The sequence below is a fragment of the Macrotis lagotis genome, chromosome 5 (assembly GCF_037893015.1).
Source record: "Macrotis lagotis isolate mMagLag1 chromosome 5, bilby.v1.9.chrom.fasta, whole genome shotgun sequence".
NCBI classification, from domain to species: Eukaryota; Metazoa; Chordata; class Mammalia; order Peramelemorphia; family Peramelidae; genus Macrotis; species Macrotis lagotis.
The window spans coordinates 183,454,160-183,479,503 of NC_133662.1; the positions used below are offsets into that span (position 1 = coordinate 183,454,160).

At 35.9% G+C, this 25,344-nt stretch overlaps 1 protein-coding gene across 5 annotated transcripts in view; it reads right to left on the bottom strand.

Moving 5' to 3' along the window:
• Positions 1–12,025: 12,025 nt before the first annotated feature.
• PDE10A (phosphodiesterase 10A) overlaps positions 12,026–25,344 on the bottom strand; it is a 394,590-nt gene continuing 381,271 nt past the window's right edge. For all 5 annotated transcript variants that reach the window (XM_074188006.1, XM_074188008.1, XM_074188007.1 and 2 more), the window contains one exon: positions 12,026–18,263. In XM_074188006.1, the coding sequence (XP_074044107.1) occupies positions 18,140–18,263 (124 nt within the window). In that variant the 3' untranslated portion in view covers positions 12,026–18,139. The remainder of the gene's footprint in view (positions 18,264–25,344) is intronic.

A 25,344-nucleotide genomic window follows, 5' to 3' on the forward strand; every position in this document is an offset into this window, starting at 1 on the left:
AGTCTCAAGAAGTATTTTGGTTCTTATTTCTTGCTGGAGCAGGAATCCTCCTTCTAGCATGAATTACTAAAGAGTTTTTTTTTTAACATTCATTTGATAAACATATATTAAACAACTCTGGAATGGTGAGAGAAATACAAAGATGAAGCATGGTCTTGATCTTGAGGAGCTAAGATACTGAATCATAGATCAGAGGCAATTTAAATCAACACCCTTAGTTCTTTAATTAATTCTACTATTCAGATGAGGAAACTGAGGCCCAGGGGAGATAAAATGACTTGCCCAATGTCAAACAAGTAGTATTAGCCATGATATTTTTAACTCAGGTCCTCAGGATCCTAGAAATTGTGTTCTAAACATTTCCTACAAACAAGTTGGGAGGGACAAGGCATATATAAAAATATAATTCAAATCACATTAATATAAAGTAGTAAGAGGAGCATGAAGCACCATGAAGGGACATAGAAGTAGATGATGATAGGAATCAGGAAGATCTCATAGTCTTCTGCTAAAGGATGTAGCATTTGAACTGAACTTTGAAAGACGGGTAAGAATGGTGGAAATGGCAGAAGTGAGATTGGGAAAGAGTTAGAGAGGAAGAGAGTTTCCTATTAATAAATTACAGTTTTTATGATATTAAGCTGAGAATTAGAAGGGATCTCTGAGGTCATGAAATTTACCCCCACCATTTTACAGTTGAAAATCAAGCCCACCATCAACAATCAGCAAATGGTAGAGGTGGGATGACTGTCAGTAAGTTATAAGATTTGTTTACATTCCAGTCCCCTCTAATCAGTTACTAGACATTCTAAATTTGCATATTTTTCAAATTCTAAAATATAAACAGATCTGTCAATGCAACCCCTTTCTTGGGGACTTCTGAACATTTTACCCGGGGAAAGATTCCATTAGAAATCAACCATTTCTTCTCTTTAATTCTGAAGATCCTCTAAGCCTAGAGCAATGAAAAAAAAAAAGACCTAGGTGTGAGTAAATTTCCACGTGGAATAAGGGGCATCCTTTTCAGTTCTAGCATGCAGCACATCATTAGCTGACAGTGAATTAGGACCAAAGAGGTTAAGTCAAAATTCTCCCTTGAGAAAATCATTCTAGAAGTGTAATCAAAGGATTTGAGTTCAGGAGCTCTATTCTTAACTACGGCTGATATGATTATGGACAAATCACTTAACTTCTGTCTAAAATAAGAGGATAAGTCTAGACTTCTAAGGCTTAAATATATAACCCTACATTTGACCTTGACACTCAGAGTTCAAAAACAGAGGAGATATTTCCATTTACTTTGGGATTTAAAGCTATATAGCTTTCAGAATCCTCAGTCGAGGATATATCACAGTATGTTGTAGAAAGAGTGCTGGCATTAAATCTGGATATGACTCTGTCACGTATAAAAAGCTTGAGACAAATTCCTTCCTTCCTCTAGGTGTTAGTTTTTTTAATTTACAAAATAAAAATACTTCACATTTCTATATGATTTAATGTTTACAAAGTGCTCTTTTTATATGCTCTCATCTGAGTCTTACATGGTCTTCTAGTCTACTTCTGCCTCTGTACAAGTTTTTCCTACTACCTAGAAAAAATGTTCTCCCTCCTTAACTCTACCTCTTGGAAGTTTTAGTTCTATCTCTATCACTCTGAACTCTCCTTCCTGATTCCCTGTTTTTAGTGCTGCCCTGTCCTAGAAAATTACTTTCCTGGCTTTGTTACTATTTCCTATTTATTTGGTGGAATATAAAGTCCTTGCAACAAAGACTTGTAAGACATTTTTTCTTTTATCTCCAGTTCGTAGCATAGTATTTCACCAAAAAAAAAAATGCTTGTTGACTTGAATTATTATTCTTATTTTGCAGATAGGGAAATAGATTCAGAAAGGTTAAGTGACTTCTACCCTGATCAAACAAGAAGTAATTTTTGGAGGCATGATTGCACAACAGGTTTCTTTCCAAAGGGAGAAAATTGAACTAGATGGTCACTAAGGTCTCTTCCAGTTTGAAATGAATGATGTTATTCATGTAGACAGATGGCATTGTAGTAGTTTTCCATTCTCATTTCAAAGATGGAGAAAATAAGGCATAGGGTAGTATGATGAAAGAGCCAACAATTAGAACTAAAGGTGTCTGATGCCAGTTTCTAACTCAAAGTTCCAGCATATGGCTTCCCTCATACCTGCTCATTGGCACAAAATGCCTCTGGCTCATTTGCCCGTGAAAGGGCTTTGTCTTGGCCTTGATAAGCCAGCTGGGGATGAAAGTGAAATAATCCATCTGTGCCTAGGTCTACAGGTTTACAGATGGTGTTGCTTGCATGACATTACATTTCCAACTAAGTAATACAATGCTTAAAAAGCGATACATATTATAAAGCCCACATTCAAATCCATATTTGGTTCCTAAATTCCTTTTACAGGTCTCCCATTGCTCACTATCCTACTAGAAAAAGTTTATGAGAACAGAATTAGTTTCAATTATAATTTTGTCAATGTAGTGAATCTATTGGCACAGAAAACATGAAGATCTGCCATGAGACCAAAGCGTGTCTGGATATTTTGTAAGGATTAACTAGCAATGGAGAGACAGTATGGTCAAATGGTCTAAGGGTTAATCTTGGAGTCTGAGGCTTCTAAGCACAGAAGTACGGTCACTTTATATTGTTTCCAGCTGTTTTCTAAGACCACATTACAATAAAGTTGCCCACTTGCAGAGGTGCAAAGTCAACTTGACTGTGAAAAATACAAATTTTAGACAGAGGACTAACATATCACAATATCCCAGGGGTCAAAGGGACCACTGAGACCATTTAATTCCACTTATATCTGAAAGAGTATATATCACCAGCAAATGTTCATCTAGTCTTCAATTAAAAACCTAAAGGAATCCACTAATTTCCCAAGACAGCCCACTATTTTTGAAGAGTTCAAATTAGAAATACTCCCTTGAACCATCATTTTTACCTATCTGGGTCTCAGTTTTCTCATCTACAAAATGGGGACATGAGATCTCTTATAATTCAAGCATTCTAGGAGCCTCTGATTCTCTATCAACTTACATAATAGGAAGAACCTTGCAATCACCCACAATAGAACTGGAGGCTAATTATGCTTCCATCACAAATTAAGCGACCTCTGACAAATGTGTTAACTTTCAATGGTCTTAATTTTCTTGTCTATGGAAAAGAATGAAAGTTTTAACTAAAGGTTCCCTCAAAATTCTTCCATTCACATCCTTAGCCTTTAAGAATGACTTATCAAGGGGTGGCCAGGTGACACAGTGGATAGAGCACCGGCCTTGGAGTCAGTAGTACCTGGGTTCAAATCCGACCTCAGACATTTAATAATTACCTAGCTATGTGGCCTTGGACAAGCCACTTAACCCCATTGCCTTGAAAAATCTAAAAAAAAAATTAAAAAAATAATGACTTCTCAAAGTGTTGTGGAAACATGTTATGAAAAAAGAGAGTTCAGACATCTTCCAAGCACTCTGGTAAATCTCTAAAAATGAAGCTAAAGTAGAAATGATTAAACAAAGATAAAAAAGGTATAACCTCTTCCATTCAGGTCAACACTACGCAAAGAGAGAGCCAGAAATCTGCAGAAGTTCAGAGTAGAGACAAACCAGGACAGGCAGAAGGAAAAAATTTTTGAGGCAGATTTGATCAGTGTTCAGGAAACCCTAAGGCAGCCCATATCCAAGGCACCATAGGAGCCAGAGGAGGAGAAACAACCAGCACAGCGTCTGGTAAACTACACATCTATGGTGTTACAGGAGATTCACACTCAGCATAATGAATAACAACAACTACTACTACTACTACTACTACTACTACTACTACTACTACTACTACTACTACTACTACTACTACTACTACTGCTACTGCTACTGCTGCTGCTGCTGCTGCTGCTGCTTCTGCTACTATGCTTTATATATAGTACTTACTCCAGGCTAGAAGTGAGTTGTTTTTTAATGAAGTCTATGGTTTTCTACTGATGCCTCATAGCCAGCCTCCTCAGGTGAAATGACCTTAGACTACAGGTGCACCAGCACCTGAACCTTCCATTTCCTGTTTCCTGCAGTGTATTTCCTGAGAAAAGGGTGCTTGGGTCCAGGCTGAGCGTCCTCAATCTGCGCCACACAACAATTTCCATCTGTACCAGCACAAGAGCATCTTCTACTTCCTTTTGGCAGCTTCATCTCCTAACTAGCATTTGGAGGATCCACAAGTGCAAAGAGTGACTTCAGGTCTCCCATTTCCTTTTTTGCCTGCCCTTAGATAGTACAGGAGTAGTACCATCAACTCAAAGATGAAGATTCTTAGACTTAGTCGTAGCCTTTACATCCCAGAGAATCTGGATTCCTATAGACCATCATCCACACCCCACTCCTCAATGCCTCTCATCTAATTTTTCATTCCCTTTCCCTTAACCCTTCTACCCCAAAGTTTCATTCTAACTCAATCCAGTCATTCCACTATACCCTCTGGATATATCTGGTCCATAGACAATTTCCCCTTATCTTAAATTAATTCCTCTTCTCCTTTTATAAACTTTCTGAAACCTGTCTCCCTCCTTAAATCATCTGGTCACCCTTTCCAGGACTAGCTGGACTTTTATTTTCCTTGACTAACTAATCTAGGCATGGGAGTAGGAACATTACTCATTCCCCATTGTCATGTTCAGATTCTTCCCCTTCCCCTTCCCCTTCCCCTTCCCTCATCATTCAGCAACCTCTTTTCCTTTGAGGTTCATGCTATTCATATCTACCCAATCAGAATCCTGGTAGCTATTATCTACTGACTCTTCTTTCTTCCCCAATGAGCTTGATGCCTGGTTTACAAATTTTCTTTCTTGCCTTCATATTAGGGGACTTCATCATACATATGTTGATTCTTCTTCAAACACCCTAACCGTTCAGTTTCTCAACCTACCTACTTCTCCTGAGCTACTTCTCCATACCTCAGGCATATACAAAGATAGCTTTTGTTTTCTTTGTGTTCTTAGATAATTCTATTCTTCATCCATGCCATGACCTCCAATCCCTTCAGCCCTCAATTCTTTCCTAGGTCATCTCCCATGTATGAGGTGCTGTCTTTTCTTCTCACCATCTTGGTTAATCAGTTTGATTCTTCGCTGCCATTGTTTCTTGAATCCTTAGTCCCCTTATCATTTTGCTGATGACACCTAGTCAAGACTTAGCCTTGGTTCATTCCTACTATTCATTATCTTTGCTCCTACTCATATAATATGCAGTGAAAGTGAAAAAATGACACTCAACTGTACCAACTGTGTCCACTGAAAATTTGTGTTGCGTAACATCAGCTGGGCCTTATTGCTGTTGGGCAATTCTACTACACATTCCTTAGCACCTTACTATCCTGCTCTCTAGAGTCTTTCCCAAATCTTTTCATTCTTCCTCAAACTCCTATAGTTCTCCCTGCCCCAATTTTTTCCAGGTGAGAACCTTGTTGCATATTTCACATAAAACAAAACAAAACAAAAAACAACTTTGAAAGACTTAAGGTCTCTGATCTCTCTTACGTCCAATTATGATTCCAGAGGACTAATTAACAATGCTACTCATCTCCTGACAGAGTGGCTATTTGCATATACAAACTAGAAGGGAAAAGGAGGTGCTATAAGTAACTACAAATTTTATTGCATATAGCTTATTTTTCTTTTAAAATCTATAAATTCAACATATAGCTTTGAAAGCATCAAATAAAATGGCTATTAGCATATACAAACTAGAAGGAAAAATGGTGCTACAAATATCTACAAATCTTATTGCACATAGCTTATTTTTCTTTTAAAAATCTATTATTTCAACATAGAGCATCTTAGATGCAAAATAACACATTTTTCTATGCAGATTATATAAACATTAATTTTGCTTAACTATGCATATTCATTACAGGTAGTCCCCCCCAATTTTTGGGAGAAGAAAGAGGTACATTAAATATAGAAAAACCTCCTTCCCCCAAAAGAAAAGGAAAAAAGAGAAAAGGAAAGAGAACCATTGGATTAGTTTGAAAGCAGAGAAGCAAGACTAGAAGGAATCACAGATAAGGAGATCAGCTTTCAAAGCTCTAGGCAAATAGCCACTTTATTTATTTGATGACTTATAAAAGATCTATTTTTAATCTACATGTTATTTTTGCTTTTCAACTCTAGATGGTGCTTTAACATACCTTAAAAAGTTTAGCTGAAAATCGAAAGCAAATGATTTCCTCTCTTAGAAATTTTTTTTTCAAAGAGCTAGCAATTGATCTTTGTACTGACCCAAGTGTCACCCAAATGTACAGAAAAGGAGTCATATGATCCCTGGCTAGTAGTGTTAAAGAGATAGTATAGGCGTATGATCCCTGGCTCGTAGTGTTAGATAGTATAGGCATATGATCCCTGGCTGGTAAGTGTTAGATAGTATAGAATTATGATCCCTGGCTGGTAGATTTCTTTTTTAGGTTAGATTATCATAGGTTGGGCACCTGAGACTCCTTCCAAATCTGAGATGCTATACCTGCAGCCCATCAATGTCATTCAGGACTTCCAAGTGACCTCATTCAGGTGATGTGGAAATTAGGGGATATATGAATTCTTTTCACTCAGGACTGTCAAACTACTTTTCTTGACGTACAAAAGGATAAGAGTAATGATCAGTGGTTAGTTATCAGAGAGGATCTGAAACCTTAGACCTGAGACTTACTGAGTAAACTTTTCCAGGCCTCAGATATAAAATGAAGGGTTAGAATAAATCATCTCCAAGGTTCCCTTTCAGCCTTAAATCTTAAATCTAAAAATGTACTTCTAAAAATATTACTAAAAATGGGGTGGCTAGGTGGTGTAGTGGATAAAGCACCGGCCTTGGAGTCAGGAGTACCTGAGTTCAAATCCGGCTTCAGACACTTAATAATTACCTAGCTGTGTGGCTTTGGGCAAGCCACTTAATCCCATTTGCCTTGCAAAAAAACCTAAAAAAAAAATTACTAAAAATGCATTGGGAAAAAATAGTAGAAATACCATGTTTTTTCATACCCAAATAGGTACCAGTAAGGGTTTGTCAATCACATCTTCTGGAAAGGCTCTTTGAAATCAATTCTTAATCTTTATAGTTTTGTACATATAACCCACTACCCTCATATCTTTGCATTACAAACCTATTGGAGAAATAGCCTTGAGGGATGCTAGATCAGATTATAATTTTTCCTTTCAAACAGGTCTGGTTTTTCATGGTAAATGTCAGACTATTGAGGCAGGCATTTACATTGGACATTGGAACACAGGAGTGTGCAATGGTCTCAGAGACAGAAGCCTTAGGTTCAAAGCTTAGCTTGCATGCTTTTATGTATTACTTAGGGAAAAAACCTCAACTGCCACCTTCTCCTGTTCCCCCCAATAGGCAGCATTCTCCTTCCCCAGACTGACCTGGATTTATTTTCTTTGCATAATTTCTGTGTGTGTACCCATTGTCCATCTCAGTAGAATATTAGCTTCTTGAAAGCAGGGACTTTTGGCCATTGCATCTTCAGTACCTGACAGAGAACCTCGTAAAGAAACACTCTAAATGGACTTCATTTTTCAGGATACCCCTTGGCCTCTCCTGTACTCTAGGAAAGATGCTGGGTTAATGTCTGAAGACTAAAACTAAATATTGCAGTTGGGTGGAATTTCTATTTTTTGTGTGTGTGTTTGGTTCTTCTGAGTCTTTGTGGCATCTCTTTGAATATCTGAAAATCTTTTTAATATCAGTGTCCTAGAAATGGAAAAACCAGAGAACCTGGAAACCTTTTGTGAGTTTTCTATTTTCTAGTTTTCTACTTGTTGCAAATAAAGCTGAAGGATTATTTATTTTGTGAAAGGCCTCTTGCAATGTCAAAGCAGGTTTGGCCATAATCAAGTTACTCTCACAAATCCTTGGCTCATCTCTGTAGAAAAAACGGAAAAACAAAGCAATACAAAATGATTTTTATTAGAGCAAGACACACAAATCCCAAAAATAGAAGGGATTTTTTTTTCTTACTAGGAGGTATTTTCCTGGCAACATCACACTAAGAAACATTCTTTCCTTTTAAAAAATGTTTAGAAAAAAAAACAGGAAGATTTCAAGTCAAATCTTAAGAAAAACCTTATTCAATTTATTTTAAAAATAGTAATAGAGGTAGTGAGGTGGTGGGAGTGGATAGAGTTCTGCTCTTGGAAGCCAGAAGACTCGAGTATTATAGACCCTTTTAACCTACCAGCCTCAGTTTCCTCACCTATAAAATGGGGAAAATGATGCATTCCTCATGGGACTGGCAGTTAGCATATTTGACTGCTGGACTTGGAATCAAAGATCTAAGTGCAAATGCCATTTCAGACATGTACTGTGCAATGAGACAAGTCACTTAGATTTTCTGAGCCTATTGCTTCACCTGTTAAATGGGCAGCACCTGTGGTGAGTGTAGAATGAGATGACCTCTGTCAAATGCCTTCCAAATCTTTAAGCTTTGTTTCTATAAATGCCAGTTAGGATTATGGATACAAAGTTAACAGACAACTAGTCACTGCCACCCCTCCAGTAGTGCCACTGCTACTACCAAAATCCTGCCAGGGTTAAAATGACCTATTAGCACCCACCCTCTTACCTCAAAAGTCAATCTGTGCCCCAGCTGAGTAGATGGATTCAATCACATTTATTTAGTTGGTACTCAAAATAATGCCAAGAGATTATCCTTTCCACAAAAATTATATTTATTTTTAAATACACAACAAGATAGTGTTAGAAAACATTGTTTTTTTTTTAATTCCATGTGAGTGGAACTCAGGGGACCTTTAAAAAAGACAACAAAGTTCTTCCGTAACATCCCAGAAATTTTTAAATGAAAGATACAGCTTTATTACTGTATTTTAATATGCCTTTGGCACAATCTGAGCACCTTTAGACACATATGCCATACAGTGTGTTTGTTAGGTGCGTCCTATCCCCTAAAAACCATTAAATGAAGTTTAAAATATATTCACTCTTAATAATCCAGTTATAACCAATATGTTGGCTTGTGTTGATCAGAATCATGGGGTTTCTGCTCTCTGTGACATTAGATGACTTTTTCAGGATTTGATCCTAAAATTGAGTTACCACATGATTGGTTGATTTTTAGAATGAGATCAAGTCATTCCACTCAAGACCCCTTTTGTTCACAAGGATGATTCATTTAGAACTTGGGCAGTTCATCACACTAATTCAGGCTGTCCTGAATAGATGCAACATCTTCCTTTCAGAATCACAATTTTTGTTCATCTTTCTTTCATGTCTAGATTAGAAAAGTATTTTAAACTTTCTACAAGAACACAAAAACCACCTATGTCTTTTTATTGACAAAATGAAAACTCCCATTTGTGGATATTACCTAAAACACAGAAAACAAAAGTCTTTATTCTGCCCAGTACATTTGGCAAATGGCGCAAACCTGCTGCATTTAAGACAAGATGTAGAAGGATGTTCATCAGGATAGTACAAAGTCTGGACAGGAAATGGGAGATATTTAGTAATAAAATGTGAAATGGAGCACACAAAACAATATGAAAATAATGAAACTTTCATGGAGAATGGCCCAATTGCTTTGTTGCAGTAGGAGGCAGAACTAGGATAAGTGGATGTGATAACGGTGGCTTTTGGCTTCTTACTAGGGTGGATGATTGTCTATCAGTGATGCAGTAGAAGGGATTCTGGCAAAGGGAAGAAAAGGTAAGGGAATGAGTATTTCATTATACAGGGCCTATTATGTGCTTAGTACAAAGTGCTTCACAATCTCATTTGAGACATTTGAGGAGACTGGTCCAGATGACTGCTATGGTCCTTTCAAATCATTTTCATGATGTTATATCATAAATTAACTGAGGGCACTGTTTTGTTGTAATTCAAGGCTAACCAGAAAGCGTTGTTAAAAATAAATAAAATTCAGCTGTTGTGGAAAATCAAAATGTAGCTTTCATTTCTCTTAGTCACATATAGTATTCTGAATATAACTGAAGAGTTACTAAAGGAATAAGGATGTGGAATGGTTGCAGGGTCATTACATCTTGTGGAATTGGGAAGGTGGGAGGACTGAATATATTTAGACCCTCATAGTATCCATACCCTCATTTGATTTGCTTTTAAAAGTAATCCCTAAAATCATGTTTCTACTAGAAACAGCTCAGGAGGGGGGCCAAAGACAAAAAGTCTAATTCAGAGTGGCTTTTTCTATTATTTTGAATCTACTTCAACATTTTTTACTTTTGCAATGACTGCATTTGTCTTTTCTTCATTTAGATATTCTTTCTTTTCTCTTAGGTCTGTTAAAATTATGTAAAATTCCTCCTCATTTTTTAGTCACTCCAGATGAATTAAGAAATGGAAATTTCAAAAACAAATCATGGAAGAAAAAGTGATCTAACTATTCACTCTGGAAATTCTAAGTTCAAGCCTAGAGTATCATTATTTCCTGTTTTCCATTTCTCAGCAACTGCTGCTGCTCTTGACTGCTTGACAGGTTCTGTTAATGCAAAGCTTCACTCTACCCCCTTAATCCAAAGCAGGGGTCAGGTAAAGAGAAGTGTGAATGTGAAAAATTCAGACTTGTCTTTACATAGTTTGCCAGTCTATGATTTTGTTTTTGTGATAATCTTAAATTGTAGGAATTAGAGATGGAAGAAAACTGAAAAAAAAAGTCTAATTTACTCATCTTAAAGGAGGGAAACTGAGCCTCAGAGAACTTAAATGATTTAACATAGTCACCCAGGCAATGGGATGGACCCCAAATAATATATGGAAATAGGAAACATATATTCAGCTTTATAAATGCAATGTGCATTGAACAAGAAAACCCCAATTTCTATGTTCTTAAAGGGGAGAGATCAGATGATAATACAAATATATGTATGCATATATGTTAACTGCCTGGGGTTGTACTATGGACCAAATACACTGCTTAATAACTGGCTAATAGGTATGTTTCTTCCTAATTAATAAAGTTTTATCAATTTATGCTTCATGATAGAGGTGGCCTTTTCCCTCTTGGATAATCAATTGACTCCTGATAGTTTACAAAACTTGTGCATTATTAAGGTCATATAGGAATAGTTCTATATTTTTTAACCCATGCTTGGAATATGTCTTCCTAACACCAAATAGTTTTCTAATACTTGTTCAAATGATAAAGTTAAACTGTTCCTCAGTCTTTTTGGATTAGAAAACATTTTTCAATTCAAATATTGCTACTTGGTGCAGTGGACTGCTCTTCTGGTCAAAGTCTTAAGGAAAGAGTGTATGAATTCGTGCTCCTTTGACAACAAAGAGTTTTTGGTCTAAAACCTCCCTTTATTATGGTTGAAGAAATGCAACACTTTAATCCATTCTACAACTGTTTGTTTCCTTACAAATTAATTTAATACCTACCAATTTTAAACTGATCTTTTTCAATGTATTATTGAAAGGGTGAAGGTTTGTCAAATGAGTCAAGGGCACTGCATTAGCTGTCATGCTGGAATGAGAATACAGGTTATAATAATTCTACCATGAGTAAACCAAGCACTACATTTTCCCACATCATCTGGGAAGTAGGAGTTCCTTCATTTCCTAGGACCTGGCACTTCAGAGAAATGATACCATAAAGGGCAAAGGGCATTGGCCTGGAGGTCACCAGTCTAAACTAGGCCATTAAACAGCATAGTGTTCTTTTTCCTCAGAGGTTGCTCCAATTTTTACTGGATCTCAGAGGACAGTTAAGGGGATTAAATGAGATAACAAGGGTGAAAGCACTTTAGAAAGTGATATATAAATTAAGTTTCAATAATAAGGATGTTAAAAGTTTCTCCTAAAAAAAAAAACAAACAAAAACCTCCCAAAGAAATTATTAGGGAGAATACAACATGTAAACTAACTTGTCATTAACAACAAACTTAAAATTTTCTCTGAGGGGATCTTTTCCCCCAATCAATAAAAATTGTCTATGATATTCCCCCACTATTGAGAGCAAAGGATGGACATGAAAAATGATATTTAAAAAAACTTTGTATTCATTAATATTCACACCAAAGGATATATATATCATTAAAATTATGAACATTTCTAAATATATTTTATGTATCATACATATATATATATATTTGTATACTTTATATGTATAATTACATATCCACAAAGATTTCCTTGCTGTTTAGGCCAGTAGGTAAAACAGATAGGTTTCCCAACAGGACTCCCATATATTTATAATTACTGGCGGTTTGGTTTTTGAATTTATTTACATCTTTGCTAGATCATAATAAATGATTACTGTTCCTATTATACAAACATAACAGTAAAGGATTCTTTTAAATACAAAGACTGCAAATGAATACATGAAAAATTACACACCATGTACAATATTTATAATTTATAAATGCAAAGTTAAGACCTTTTTAAATTATTGCACTGCATATTTTTTGTACAAAGATTTCTTTGTCATACATAAAAAATCATTTTTAGCTCATTAAGTTATTAACTAGTAAACTGGACATTGTTACCTTAACATTCTTTCTCTCTGACAGACTGACCTATCAGACCCTTGGAAAGAGATTGATCTACCACACCAAACAATTTTTAATCCATTTCTCTGTTTTGACGGCTTAGATACCCAATTTGACATCCAAACACAGTTTCTGGTCAGCATGCAGACCGCCACCAGCTGGTTGTGATCTACTTTTGCTAGGTTAGGATACAGACTCTAAATTCTGGCTATGAGTATTCATTTGGACAGGGGTGGAAATTGTCCGTCTCCACAGAGAATGATTCTATTCTATCACTGCACATCATGGTAACTATATCACAGTGTTTAGGCAAAGGCATTATTTTCAGTGGATGAGTGGTGAGCAAGTGAGGGGTCTTGTTATCTATAGAGCAAATTCTAGAATATTTGGAGCTCACATATAGAACAGTCCACATACATCTGGAAAAAGAAGCTTCAAATGTCTGATGAGCTATGAGAATAGGATTAGACATTTTATACCACTTTGTATCATGATGCCTCAGGAAGAAATAAATGTTACAGTGCCATATGCCATGATATAATTAACATGATGTTTTAGAACAGGCTTACTCGAGTATGCAAATAACACATATTTTAACATCTTCACTTACAACAGGAACAAAACCCTTTAATTAGGATTCTGTAAACATACAATTTAATGATATCAGCTGAAAACTGACATATACTATCATCATCTCTTTATAGTCACCTCTTCAAACTCAGCTTTCATGTTTCTCTTTCAGCCAGGTAGTTTCAGCAAACACTTTACAATGTACCAGCTGAAGCCACAGTTGAGTGTATGTGCTCTTAGATGCCAGTTTTCCCACCATTTATAGGAAGAAAGAACTCTCAAATTAAATACACATTACAACATTTCATTTGCCATTGTGAATTTAGAGGAGAAAAGATCATTAGAGCTTGAACAAAATGCCATGTGGGAATTAAAAAAAAAAGATTTTCAAACAAGTTTCACGGGAAAACCAGTGAATTTTTGTTCCTCCCAAAAGGTTTACTTTCTTGATATATCCTTAATCTAGAATCATAAAAATTCATTTTCAAAAAATTCATTTCAAAAACTCATTTTATGATAATGTAACAACTTTCATCACCTCAAGAGTACATTTAAGGATTCACATGACCTGGATATCAAGTTCAAAAGGCTATTCTGCCTATCTGCCTGGCAACAATACTAAACTAATATAAGCGTTAAAAGACATCAGTGAGAAAAATACTTTCTTATAAGAGCAGTTCTTGTGAAAATGTAAACATAATACAACCTCGTGCTATGAGCAAGCTTCTGGAAATCACAAATGACAGTACATCCAGCTAATTTGCATCCTACAGTGAAGATACATCAGGCTAATGCCTTGCAATACATGTCACAAATCTAGCCTGTGAATAAAGGAAAAGCATTAAGGTAGTCAGCAAACAGAATGAAAAGTGTTATCATATGAAATACAAGATTTTTAGAACTTAAAGCTTATGTGCGTACCTGAAACCCAACAAGATCACATCTTAATTAAAATCACAGTTCTCAGAAGTTCCTGCATAATTTACTCAGTCTGAATAGCCTCCAGTACACTGTTTACAATCACAGGGGATACACAGGAATGTTTGAAGTTAAATAAAAGACTATCGAGAAAATCACCCTATTCATGAAATAATCATTTTTATCTCTTTAAAAAGTCTTTCATTAGGGTTGGACCAATTAATAATGTTGGGGAGTCCTCTTCTTCTGACCTTCCCTTTTTGTCTGGGCTGTTGGTGGCAGCTCACGTGGTTTGAGTGAGATGAGTGATCAATATTCTCCTGGTGAGATGGAAGACCAGCAGGCCTTAGATCATCTAACACTCTGTGACTTCTTCCTGTATCTCTTACCATCTATGCTTGACTTCACTCCCACTGCTGTACCCACAGGACTTCTAGGTTTCACTAGCTCCCTACAACTTTACTATCCTTTCTGGGCTGATTTCTCCAATTAGTGTAGAAGCTCCTAGAGAAAAGAGACTACTTTTTTATTTGTATGTCCCAGCTCGCTAATATACTAAGCACTTAATAAACACTTTCCCAATCATTCATTCAAAATGAATATGTAAAGATGAGGAATGAAGAGTTGTGAGTTTTGCTTTTTGGGGGTAGGGAGGGACATGAAAAAGATTCAGGGCAGTATGAATGGATAATCTCATCATATTAGGACTCTTTCAGAAAATATGCAAACCTAAATCTATAGAGAACCAAGGTGCTGAACAAGCTTTGCTTAAGTACAGTTTGTATGGTATGCTCACAAATCACCAACATACTGAATGTGCTTGCAAAAAGCAAACTATATTAGGACCTGGTTTTTTGAAATTTAAAACCCCACACAAGTGCATGATATTTCAACAAAAAAATTCTAGCTTCAAGTTAATTGTGATTTTTTGCAGATCTGGTATTGACTGTAGAAATATTTTTTTCATCTGGAGAGCAAGATTAGTAGCAGGACTAGACAAGTATGTAGGTAGAGATGATTAGAATTGGGTCTGGATTTTCAACAGTTAAGTCAAACTATGCTGAGGCCAGGGATCACAATTATTTGCTTGTTTTGATGATTAAGGTAGTTTAACCATTGTTTAGAAAATGTGTCATTTTCTTTTTGAGCAAACATTTAATTCATCTGGTTTATCTGATGAAAACTAATTGCTAATGTTTCTGTCTTTCAGTTTAGGGTTTATTTCAATTGTTTGACTAATATTTGAAGCTTGTAAGGATATGCATTAATTTGTCCAATATATGTGCTGGTTTAAAAAATGTTTATAACATCTGGAAAGATAGTGTCAGAAAAGTTCTATATGACAATTGATTGATTTATATCTCATCATAATTAATGTTTTTTGTTAGCTTCAAAATACTCCATATATCCATAGCTATGTCCTCAATTCATACTCCACAGGAAAATATTGACCAAATAGAAAATATTCTCCTACACAGCAGCACATCAAACTTTTCGTAATAAAAGGCATCTGGCTGGCTACAAGCATTGCAATGTCCTTTGAGCAAAGAGCTGAGGGAAAGATGGGAAACAGAGCTCAACAAGCCTGCCTGCTAAATACTGGGACAACATCTGGCAAAGCATAAAAATACCCCCTGACTGCATTTTTTCCAAAACAACATAGTAACCAAATAGTACAATGTTTTGAGTTAATTTTTTTTTTTTTGACAAGCCCATGAGACTTTGGCAGTCTGGAATGACCTAACAGTAGTATTCAAACTTCAAAAGTTTACCATTTGGTTCTGTCAAATTCTAACTCTCCTGGGATGGTATTTGCAAAGAATCATTTAACAGGCAAAGTTAGACTTCTCATAGATACTGATGAGATTCTCAACGTAAGATGTGTTTATGCTACCTAGAGCAAAATAACTGCTGTCAACATTGACTCTGTCAGAAGGAAGAAGATGGCAATCACTTACTTCCTTGAGTAGCTTTTAATTCAAATATTTTGAGGAATTATTTTTTGTTAATGTTAGTTCCTGATGACAGTCACTAAATTATTCCTGTAAGAGTGAAGACCTCTTCAAGGAGATTGTTACAAAGTTCTAATATAGACAAGATACTCTGTACTTAAGACTTTTCTCAATTTTGATATAATCTCTTGTCAGACTTTACAAATTTCCCATACTTCATTTAAAACAGCTCTTCTCAAAGAATAAACTGGACTCTAATCACTTTCACACTCATCAATTTTGTTTTTTTAATCACTGTGGTGCTCCTGTGTTTCCTTTGGTCTATGGGAAACAGATTCCACAGGTGAATGGTAATGAGAAGTATAGGTCCTGGATTCCTGGAAGGGACAAGAAATGAGGAGGCAATTTTGTAATATGGCAATGAGACTGATTTTCATGGGTAACTTGTGGATTCCATTTCATTACTTTCCAAATAACCCTCTGGAATTCTGGAAATGTTTGTCCATTTTTAATATGCAAAGCTCCTCTAACATTAAAAAAGATATGGGTATAATTCATATTGTAAAGAGACATTTTAATTAAAATCAATACTCTGATTTCTTTTTTAGGTAAATATTACTATAAGCAAGCTTGTCAAGCTTGGAAGCAGGTTGATTCTTTTGGGTTAGCACTTAGTATTGTGCTTAATGGTTTCTTAGCATCTTTAAAGTCTAGGGTCTCTCTCAATACTCTCACTCTCAGTGTCTAGCGAAGATCCACTGAGTAAACTACTCAAAAAAATCCGAGTTTTGGGATTCCCTGCCTCCTCTACCTGCACCCCCCCCCCCAATCAGCATCATGAACAGAGATTTTCAGTTCTCCAAACCGTGATAGGGAAACCTATGGGCCTAAAGAAATAGGTGTCTGTGGCTCTTCGATGTTGCTCCTAGTGAATGAGTACATATTAATAAAAATATACTGGCATTATTATTGTCTCATATAAAGAGTTGTTTAATGGGAAAAGAAAGCAGCAGATCAAAAGTTCTGGTGATCAGTGGACCTAAAGTTTAGGTGAATTAAAAAAATATACATGGCCCTTGGAGACCATTTGGATGAATATTTTTTCAGTTGGGAAATTTGTCTGAAAATGAACATTTGTGAAATTAGTTATATAAAAAGATTCTCTCACTACAAAAGAATGGATTTGTGATCAACAAGGCAGAAGGAATTTATACTCTTTTCTTCTTTTGTTCTCAATACATCCACTAAATTTGAATCTTCAGGTGAGAAGGTCAGATGAATTCTCTAATACAATTTTTAAAAGAGGACAAATAAATTATTTCTAGATTTCCTATGAAGTGAATTAGACTTGGTTAAAAGTTTTATCTAAATTTTGGTCTTTAGATAAAAAAAAGTCCCAGATAGGTGAAGTCCTCTTCTCTCTCTCTCTCTCTCTCTCTCTCTCTCTCTCTCTCTCTCTCTCTCTCTCTTTCAGTGGATGGTCTCTAATGTAAGCTCTCCTAGCCTACAACTCCTAGTCAATTAGAATCACTGATTAAAATGGTTTTGGAGCTCTGAACCTGGAAATTGGTCTTCTCCCACTCCTGATTGCACAAAGAAACTCCATGTACTGCAACCTCAGTGACAGTTGTAGTTCTGAGGTTTTTTTTTTTTTGCGAGAGGTCAAACTGATTATAAGTAGATCACACATAAACATTCACCATAGTAAAGTGTAAAAATTCCTATTTATAACCAATAACTTCCAAGCAACATTATTGTGAAAGCCTGCCAAAGAACAATACAGTAAAAGTACCATTTTAAACCTTCTTTAGAAAGCTACAACTTAAAAAGTACCCCCATAGTATGATTTTCTTCAGTTTTAAATTAAGGCTTCAAGCAAAAGCCCATGAGAAAAGGCCACTTTGCAAGTCATATAGAATTCCCTTGGAAAGTTGATCCCAAAACACGAGTAGTCCTAGTTTCTCATTGTTTACAGTACATAACAGATGAGACTGTCATAGTCTCGATAGTCATCGAGATATCGCCTTGATGTTACCTTTCTTGAAAAGGTTTGTATCCCAGTTAGCAGATGTGGCTCGTTTTATTTTCTTTTTCATGCTCCCTCCATGAAAGAAAATAATATAAAAAAGAGAGGGATGAGGATGAGCCTTCAGGTGAATATTAGCGATCATTGTTGATCAATCTTCAAAGATAGTGATGAGCAAGAGGTCTCTGAAGTTCCTGTCTGGTTTGGAAGCCATAGAAGACTTTCTTCTCCTCTAATTATTTTTTCCCATTGACCAAGATTATCCCTAGGAGGAAAAAATAGTAAAAATGGTATATAAATGTCATAATACATAATTAGCTATTATAGACAGATACCTATCTCTTTTATGAATAATATGTAGGTCAGTTATGAACTCTATTGCTGCATCTTTTCTTCTCTTTCATAGGAGATGGTATAGTACACTGGAATAAGTATCAGATTTGTAGTCAGAAAACATGGGATCAAATTCTGGTTTGGTCATTTATGATCTCTGTGTCCTTGGCCAAGTCAATGAACATCTCCGGTTACTCTATCAACCTTAGTTTCCTCATCTATTAAATGAGGAAGTTGGACTCTATAATCTTAAGGGCTCTTCCAAATCTTTTTTCAGTGGGTTCTTTCTGGAATTTTTAACATGGATACCTACTAAAAGAGAAAAGTAAAATAGTCTTCTATCATATCTATCTTACCTTTCAAGATATCACAAAATCCTCAGGAAAGGGTCTCAGCTCCTTTAAAAGTAGCAACGTATCCTTATTATACCAGCAGGAAAGAGAGTCTGGGGTTTCATAGAGAGGTTCCAGAATTAGTACCTTCTGAATACTCTCTCCTGTAAAAATTTTTGTGAGACAGTTCACTCCTGGTTCTTTGCTTACCTCTACAAAAATTTTTTCTTAGTCTTTCTGTGTTAATTCACCATCCATTCTCCAAAAAGTCTGTCCAGGGCCCTCTTTGGGCTGTACTCTCTTATTTGAGTCAAACTAGTTACCACTACTAAGTTCAATTATCATCTTTACACAGATGAGTCCCACAACTACATATCCAGCCCTGAGGCTGAGCAGCAAGTCAGTCCTGCATCAACAAAAACCTGTTGAATATCTACTACTACTACTTGTTCCATAGGAATCTCAAGTTAATCACATTTAAGAATCCATTATCTACCCCTCCTTCAGGAAAAACAAACATTCCTAACTTCCCTTCTATTACATCATCATCCTTCCCATCATCCAGATCCATACTCATAAAATACTTAACTCCTATCTCCAGCATTCCTTAAGGCCAGTCAGTCACCAAGTCTAATCATTTCTATTTCCATAATATGTCATTGGCATCCCTTCTCTAGCTGCCCTCATCACCTTTCACTTTTATTTATAAGATGTTGATAATCCAATCTTCTACAGGAAGTCTCTTCCAACCCCACTTAATACTAGTGTATTCTTTTTGTTAATTATATCATCTTTATCTTGTATATAATTTATGTGTATTTATTTATTTGGGATCTCACTCCTTAGATTCTAAGCTCTCTCAAAACAGGGAGATAATAACTATTTATTCCCTTTATAATAAAACACACATTCCTATAATTGTCACTTAAAGTCATTCACACAGTAGTTCCCATCAGTCTTTCCAAGCTCATTTCCCACTTCACATAACAGAACTCAACTGTTATTTATACATTGGTATATCTGTATATCCTGCCTCTAAGACTCTGCACAGGAGGTAGGAATTCTCTCCCAATTCACATGGAATTTTTACACTCACTTGGGGGTTAGGGATAGGAGTCAGATTAAGAGCCATTTCCTAGAAAAAGTCTTTTTCAACCTCAGCTCCCCTCATTGTTAGCATTCTGTTGATAATTGCTTCATGTCTGTTTCATCTAAGTTTTGAATTCAATAACCTGTGACCATGCCTTCCAAAGAGAATATAAACTACTTGCAGGCAGGGTATGCTTTCCTATTTATGTTTTTATCAAGCCCATGACTTTGCAATAAATGATTAATAAATTCATGATGAATTAAATTGAATTAAGATGCAATGGAAACTTCTATAGAATCTTTGACTCAGGGAGAAAGCAAAATGGGCATATAAGTAACAAAGGATCCATCCTGGATATGTATTTGTCTTTGGAATCCATCACTGACTTAGATGATGATATAAAGGTAAAAAAAGACAAGAATAGAAAGAGCTCCTTTTTTTTTATTATTATAGGAAAGGTCAACAGAATTCACACACATCTTTAACCCTTGGTGTATACAGACAATTTTAAGGTCACTGTCACAATGCATTGCAAAAAGCATTGCAAGTCACTTCCTTTATCATATCTCTGAAATTTCTCCTAGATAGCCCCTTGCCCCCAACCACTTTTTCATTCATATTCTGGTAAGCACTGCAAGTTTTTTCTCCCTTCAGAAACTTTTCAAACATGGTGCATTTTAATCATTGTTCTCTTAGTTTATTAACTCTGCTAGGCTATAAATCTTAATTCATTTCCTACTAAACATTTATATTTTTATTTTAGCCAATCATGACATTACTGTCTCCCTTCAATTTTTGCTTATTTTTTTGTGATATTCTGGATTGTAAAAATCCATTTAGAGCTGGTTTGGGAGGCTCCAAAATGGACAAAAGGGAAATGAATATTTGCTGCTTCCCTTTCATTTCCACTGGCTCACTGTTTCATCTACAGATTTGTATCCCTACTGACTAGCAATGCTCAGCACAGATTATGTGCTTGATACTTGTTGACTAGATTGGTGGATTCAGCATTCTCAATACATTTTTGTGTAGCATCAGAAGTCAACCTTCTACTTTTCCTGCTCATTTATCAGAAAAGGATATTAGAGGTGTCAAAGGCAAACTAGACAAAGGACAATTTAAAAATTGCTCATCAAGATTCTTCCCAGGGGAAAGAAAAAAGATTCTTCCCAGAAAATCCATGTTAAACTACCTTGAAATCATCTGGAATAACCAAAACAATCTTAAGATCATAAAATATAGTGAATTTTCAGATCTCTGTCCTTTATAGTCACCCATATTTTTCATAACTCATTATTGCTCCTCAGGTTTACCCTATTCATCTATTGAGATTGTAAGTTTACTAAACATAGGCAAATTCTAACTTTGTTTCCCAATATCCTGATAGGGCACAATAAATGTTTGTTCATTATAGAATTTTAGAATTAAAAGGCATCTAGTACAGCCAAGTTCTTAGAGGCAAGAACACACTTACCCAGCCTATCTCTCTTCATATGTATATATATATATATATATAGAGAGAGATATTGAAAGCTTTCCAAGGAAGGGGATTCTACAACCTCTCGGTAATCAGTTCCAGCATTTAATAAATATAGCACTCATTCCACTGATTTCCAAGTATACAACTCAGAACATGGCTATTTTTTGGACAAGAAAAAAAACATTAATAATGCCAAGGAATTTTTTATAACATTTTGTTTGGATTTAGTCTGCTATTCTGATTTCTCATGAGGCAGCCTAAATTGACTTTAATAACTTGGGTTGCTGTCTAGGTTGATCCTAGCACACATTTTCCATGATCAAAGCAATGAACATATAATAAAGAGACTGACTTTAAATTCATCCATTGCAGGCAGAAAAATCTGACCCAAGGAGGGTTAAAGAGTCAAAACTTTTTCAACAATAATACAACTCTACCAGTAATCTTTTTTTCTTTTCAGTTCCATGAAATCTTGCTCTGATTCAGAAAATTTTATAGTTTTTTCCCTTAATATACCAAAACCCTTCTAGAGTTACAATATCTTAAGAGTAGTAAGAATATGTAAATTCTTACAGAAAATAAACATGCCATGAACATAGATTCAGGGGAGGAAGAGAATACAGAAAACACAGAAGACAGGACTATTACATTAAATTTCTTTTTAATTCCTGATTTTCATCAATCCTACTGCCTATTTGTTGTTATCTTTAAATTTCTGTTAGTTTCTACTTTAATTGGCTTAAGGTACTGGAATTTGGGCATATGCTTAATATTTTTGGCCATAATAACAATGAATAGATTGGAGAAGCAGCAAAATTAATTAATCAATAAGCATTTATGAAGTACCTATCAAATCTCAAACATTATACTAGGTGTCAGAGGCACAAAGACAACAGAGAAACAGTACCTGTCCTCTGGGAGCTTAGGTGAAAGAAGTAAAATTGTCTTTGTCTTTGTGTGTCTGTGTGTGTGTGTGTGTGTGTGTGTGTCTGTGTGTGTCTGTGTGTGTCTGTGTCTGTGTGTATATCTAACTAAGATAGACACATTGTGGCAGCTAGGTGACACAGTGGAGAAACAGCACCCGCCCTGGAGTCAGGAGCCTTGAGTTCAAATCTAGCCTTAGACACTTGATATTTACTAGCTATGTGATCTTGGGTAAGTCACTTAATCCCACTGCCTCACTCCCCCCAAAATAGACACAGGATAAATTTTTTTTTTGGGGGGGTACTAATAGCAGTACTAGCTAGGATTGTGACTTCATTTGATCCTCATTGGAAAGGAGGTATTGTTTTCAGATGAAGGAATCAAGGTTTAAAGGCTGGGGGTCACACAACCCACCAGTGTCTGAAGCAGGTTTGCACTAGGTTCCCCTGATTCCTAGTAGAGCACACCTCTTTTCTGTGTCACTGTACTTGGGGTAGGGAAGATCAGGAAAGACTGTAGAGAAGAGTACAAGCTTCTGTTGACTCTTGAAGGAAACTAGGGATTCTTAAGAATGACAATGAGGTCAAAGTCCATTCCAGCAAGAGGCTGAGAGACAGGCCCTAGGGGGACATACCAAAGAGAAGGCTCCTTTGTGAAGGAGGGGAGTAAAGGAGCTTGCTTTGAAAGGGGCAGTCAGGCCTTAGGCAGAGTTTCCAGGAGCTCCGGAGTGTCAATGGACAGTCTCTAAAGCATTGAATAGACTGGAGAAAAGGGAGGTTTCCCACTGGGATTTGCAGCTGCAAAGTCTGGAGAGAACCATGAACAGCAGATCTCCATGTCAGTAGGTATGGGGGCAAATCTGTTCTGGGGGAAATTGCAGGAAAAGGGTCCTATCTGCACTTCTGCATGTTTCTAAGTCTGTTTCTTGTTGGTCTCATCAGAGTTCTCACAGGATTCATGTACTCTCTCTATGGTACATTTATTTACTTAGATTTACTGACACTATTGTTTTTTTCGGTTACTCAGTCATGTCTGATTCTTTGTGACCCCATGGACCATACTGACCATGGGACTTTTTTGGCAGAGATACTGAAGTGAATTGCCATTTCCTTCTCCATGTGATTAAAGTAAATACAAGTTAAAGGACTGCTCAGCCTCTCAGACTTTAATAGTAAGTCTGAAGCAACATTTGAACTCGGGTCTTTCTGATGCCATGCCTGCTCTATCCACTGAGTCATCTAACTGCCTTGATCTTTATGTAATTCTTGGTTCTCTCCTCACCTATCCAATATTACTGCTGGCTCAAGTTCTATCTTTTCCCTGAGAACACAGGAAATGTTTAAAAAGAAGGGTTTGAGTATATACAACAATCTCCTTGACCAGATTAGAAACTCCAAGGGCAGATCATCCATTTTCAATGACTTTTTCCAAATCCTGTCAATGGGTGTACTTCTCTATATACAGTGGCTTAAAACTAGATTTTAAATGATTGAACTAGTTTTCCTGATGGCCTCTTTGGTGGAGTAAAATCATGTAGAAAGTTTACTAATTTGTCCCCAGGTATCATGTTAACAGTTAAGGACAGTGAAGTATATTGGAACCAGAGGAGACTTATGCAGGCAAAAAGTTCCAAAATCGACATCCAGCTGAATAGGAATATCCAAATAACTGTTTTTCACTTATTCAATTATTGAGAAGAATAGATTTTGATAGTTTTCATTATAGTATTTAAGTCTGGACTTCTGTGAAACCCAAAGCAGCTCAGCATCAATATAATCCAACCCTTGACTTCAATAGCATCTAAACAAGTCACTGAGCAGTGGTATGGTTGGCTCAATTAATAGCCACTGGGAATACCACATGCTTGATAAGTATACTGTAGAGTGAGAGGTTATTAATACAAAGCCCTGAAATGAATTCTGAGATGAAAACCTGGCAGCATAGAAATGTCACCACAGACCTACCTTATGTTCTCTTCTTGTGTCCAAAAAGCTGCCTAAGCACCTGTTCTCAAGACTTACTCCCAAAATTTCAGGATAAAAAATAGAATCATAGTCCAGAAAATTCAAGTATCAAAACCTGTACTTCTTCACTTAATACAATCCTAGTCAAGTCATAGAAGAACCTAAGAGGCTAATTTTAGCCTCCATGATGGACTTGGTAAAGCCTTGGAATGATCAAAATCATTGGGCTGGCTTTACAAATTCCAGGTCTTAGTCCATCCAGCCTTGTATTATCAGACCAGCTTACTTATGTATCATTCTAATGATTTTAGATAGAGGAAAAAATCTATCTCCATATACATAAATGACATACTTTGTGTATATATGTGTGGAATGTGTGCGCTTATTGGTGGCGGGGGAGAATCTGAACCTATGGTTTTATTTATTTGCACTGACAGGAAATGAGCTAGCCCAAATAAGCAAATTTCCTAGATAACTGAAGTTGATTCTTTCAAATTTCAGTTTATTTTTCAAATTTAATAATTTTTGTAATGAAATATTCATGTAGTTTGAATTTTCCTATTTTTATAAATAGAATCTTACAGAAAAAAACTGTTTTTGATAAACAAAACTCTTATGTTATTTCACAAATAACTGTACTATATGTGTAATAATATGTCCTCAAAATATAATGTTTCTTTTCCCTAGTCTGGGTCGACTGCATTAATATTTATTCCTTTATCTAATTTTTATAAATGTCTGATTTTTTTTCTTTGTTGACTCTGGCTGTATCCCTAATCCCCATTCAGTGATTCAAATCTGCTCTGTGCCTAAATTAAGAGATTAAAGACTATGAGTGAAGGCCTCAGTAACTCTCCTATGATTAAAATACATGAACTTTAGTCTGTGGCTTTATAGATAGTTATATTTCTCTGTTCATATTCTGGTTTTTGGTTGTAGATTAGAAAGTAACATAAAAGATCTTAGTAAATTATATATTACTGATTTTCATGTAATTTCCTCTTTAGATTGCATTCATGAACATTATTTGCTCAATTCAAGGCAATAATTCTTCAAAATGAACTGAGAAAATGGAAAGTCTTTACTTTTAAGCCTTCATCATGATTTTGTGGCGTTGTTGTTGTTGTAGTATTTGTTTTTGTTTTTTTAGTTTTTGCAAGGCAATGGGGTTAAGTGGCTTGCCCAAGGCCACACAGCTAGGTAATTATTAAGTGACTGAGGTC